Source organism: Blastocystis sp. subtype 4 (genome assembly GCF_000743755.1).
Source record: "Blastocystis sp. subtype 4 strain WR1 chromosome Unknown seqid_0019, whole genome shotgun sequence".
NCBI classification, from domain to species: domain Eukaryota; class Bigyra; order Opalinata; family Blastocystidae; genus Blastocystis; species Blastocystis sp. subtype 4.
Window position 1 is genome coordinate 1 of NW_014569528.1, and position 1,892 is coordinate 1,892.

Genomic DNA, 1,892 nt, shown 5'->3' on the forward strand with positions numbered 1-1,892 from the left:
GAAATCGGAAATACAACTAAGTACTCTTCATTGAAAATCAAAATCTGTTCGTTCACCACTCTGTTCAATCACCAAATGACCAGTCACTTATTCTAATATCACCAACAAACAAGGAAAACATTATACTGCTTATTCGCATATGCAGTTTCTGACATGAACGCTGCCCGAATAATGTGTTTGTTGAAACGCCTTCCAATCAATGCTACAACAGCTCCAGCAGCCTGCTGAATACTTGGGTACTCCACAATAACATTACCAACACCAGGATCTTCACCTCTTGGGATCACCACTGACAAAACCTGTCCAAATCGTGAACACTCTGTTTCGATATCACTCTTAATATCCAAATAGTCTTCAACATTCTATTGTTTACTCTTTCCATCTTCTCTTACCTCTAAATCATCTCTTGTCACCATATTCTTCAAAACCAGAATTCGAGATGGAGGTGACTTCTGAATTTGACCTCCTGTACTCAATCCAGCCTGTTTCAATAACTTAGCTGCAGCATCACGAGCCTTATTACTCTCTGCAATAAATGGAGTTTTCAAATCTGGAAGATCTAGGGTTGCTTGAACAGCAATAGCTGGATCTAACTCAACAGCCTGATCGCCTGCCAAAACCATCGTAGGACCCTGCTTCACAGCTGCTGGACGTACTACCAGTGACTGATCACACACTTTTATTCCATTCATCTTCTCACACACCACAGGTACCAAATCTGCATTCTTGTATACAACATAACCAAATCCCTTAGATTCATGGGTCTCCGGATCACGCGTTATAGTCAGGGATTTCACGGGTCCGAAGGGGCTGAAGAGAAGCATAAGCTGTTCTTCTTCAATTCCCGCGGGAATATCACCAATGAAGATCTTGCAATTCTGGTCACTTCCTGCTGACATCGCTTCTGCAATTGCGCTAGACCCAATCTTTGCCGTGTAGCCAACCTTTTCCATATGAAGACGAGGAGGTCGACCTTGAGGCTGAGGCACATCATCTGGATTGAAGTCCGTCGGACGAACAACACCAATGCTGCTTCCTCTAGAACTCAATCCACACTTTAAATGCAACTCAAAAGGAATTCCATCCATTGCAAGACAGGCAGTTGCCAATTCCGGAGTTTGTAATTCAATAATCGCATAGCCTTGCTCCTTAAACGCAATGAGAGATGTAATGGGAGGTTGAGCAATTTCTTGATCTACACACTTATTAATTGTATCTGTAAGAAAATCCTTCAATTTCTAGAAAGTTAGACAAATGCAAGAAGAACATACAATATCTTGATAGTCTTTTGGGAGATTTGTAACGAACAAACGACGGATAATTTTGGATGTAACAGATGGGTTGGACGTTCCCGGAGCATAGGCCTTCATCATTGCTCCTAGAGTACCTGCATTCGTTAACAACTCTTCAGGAACACCTTCTGGCTTTTGATCAAAGTTGGATTTCTTCGCGCCACGACTACAAAGTGATCCAGTCAACGAAATCAAACTCATTGCTTGGACTTGTTGAACGGCTATATGAGCGTGATCGACGTCGACTACGATGACTTTTCGATGAGTGACTATCACGACTTCTCGATCGATAACGATGACTCCGTGAACTACGATGACGATCTCTTGAACGGGAAGAACTATGTCGAGCCATTATCTATTTTGTTAACTTCCAAGATCAGAAGGTACATAGTCAACCAACTAGAAATTGTGGGACAATATGGAGTATTTACCGATTTCAAATGAAGACCAAATCTGGCATAAATCCGATTTCCAGGAATCGGACAGATTTCTTCTGACAATGACTACGAAGCACTCATTACTTCTTGTATGCTCTCGAAGGAAAGTAAACTCTACTATATTCGCCAATGTATTTGGATTTGTGTCTTAGGAATTGTGGGC

The 1,892-nt window shown here is 41.8% G+C and overlaps 1 protein-coding gene across 1 annotated transcript; it reads right to left on the minus strand.

The window, feature by feature from the left end:
- Positions 1-27: 27 nt before the first annotated feature.
- JH06_0267 (RNA recognition motif domain-containing protein) lies at positions 28-1,644 on the minus strand (the record flags this gene model as incomplete). The annotated part of the gene is given in 6 exon segments (XM_014674044.1): positions 28-86; positions 107-362; positions 393-1,038; positions 1,057-1,238; positions 1,272-1,458; positions 1,490-1,644. 6 exon segments carry the CDS (start codon positions 1,642-1,644, stop codon positions 28-30), a joined length of 1,485 nt encoding a protein of 494 aa, XP_014529530.1.
- Between the last annotated feature and the right edge of the window lie 248 nt (positions 1,645-1,892).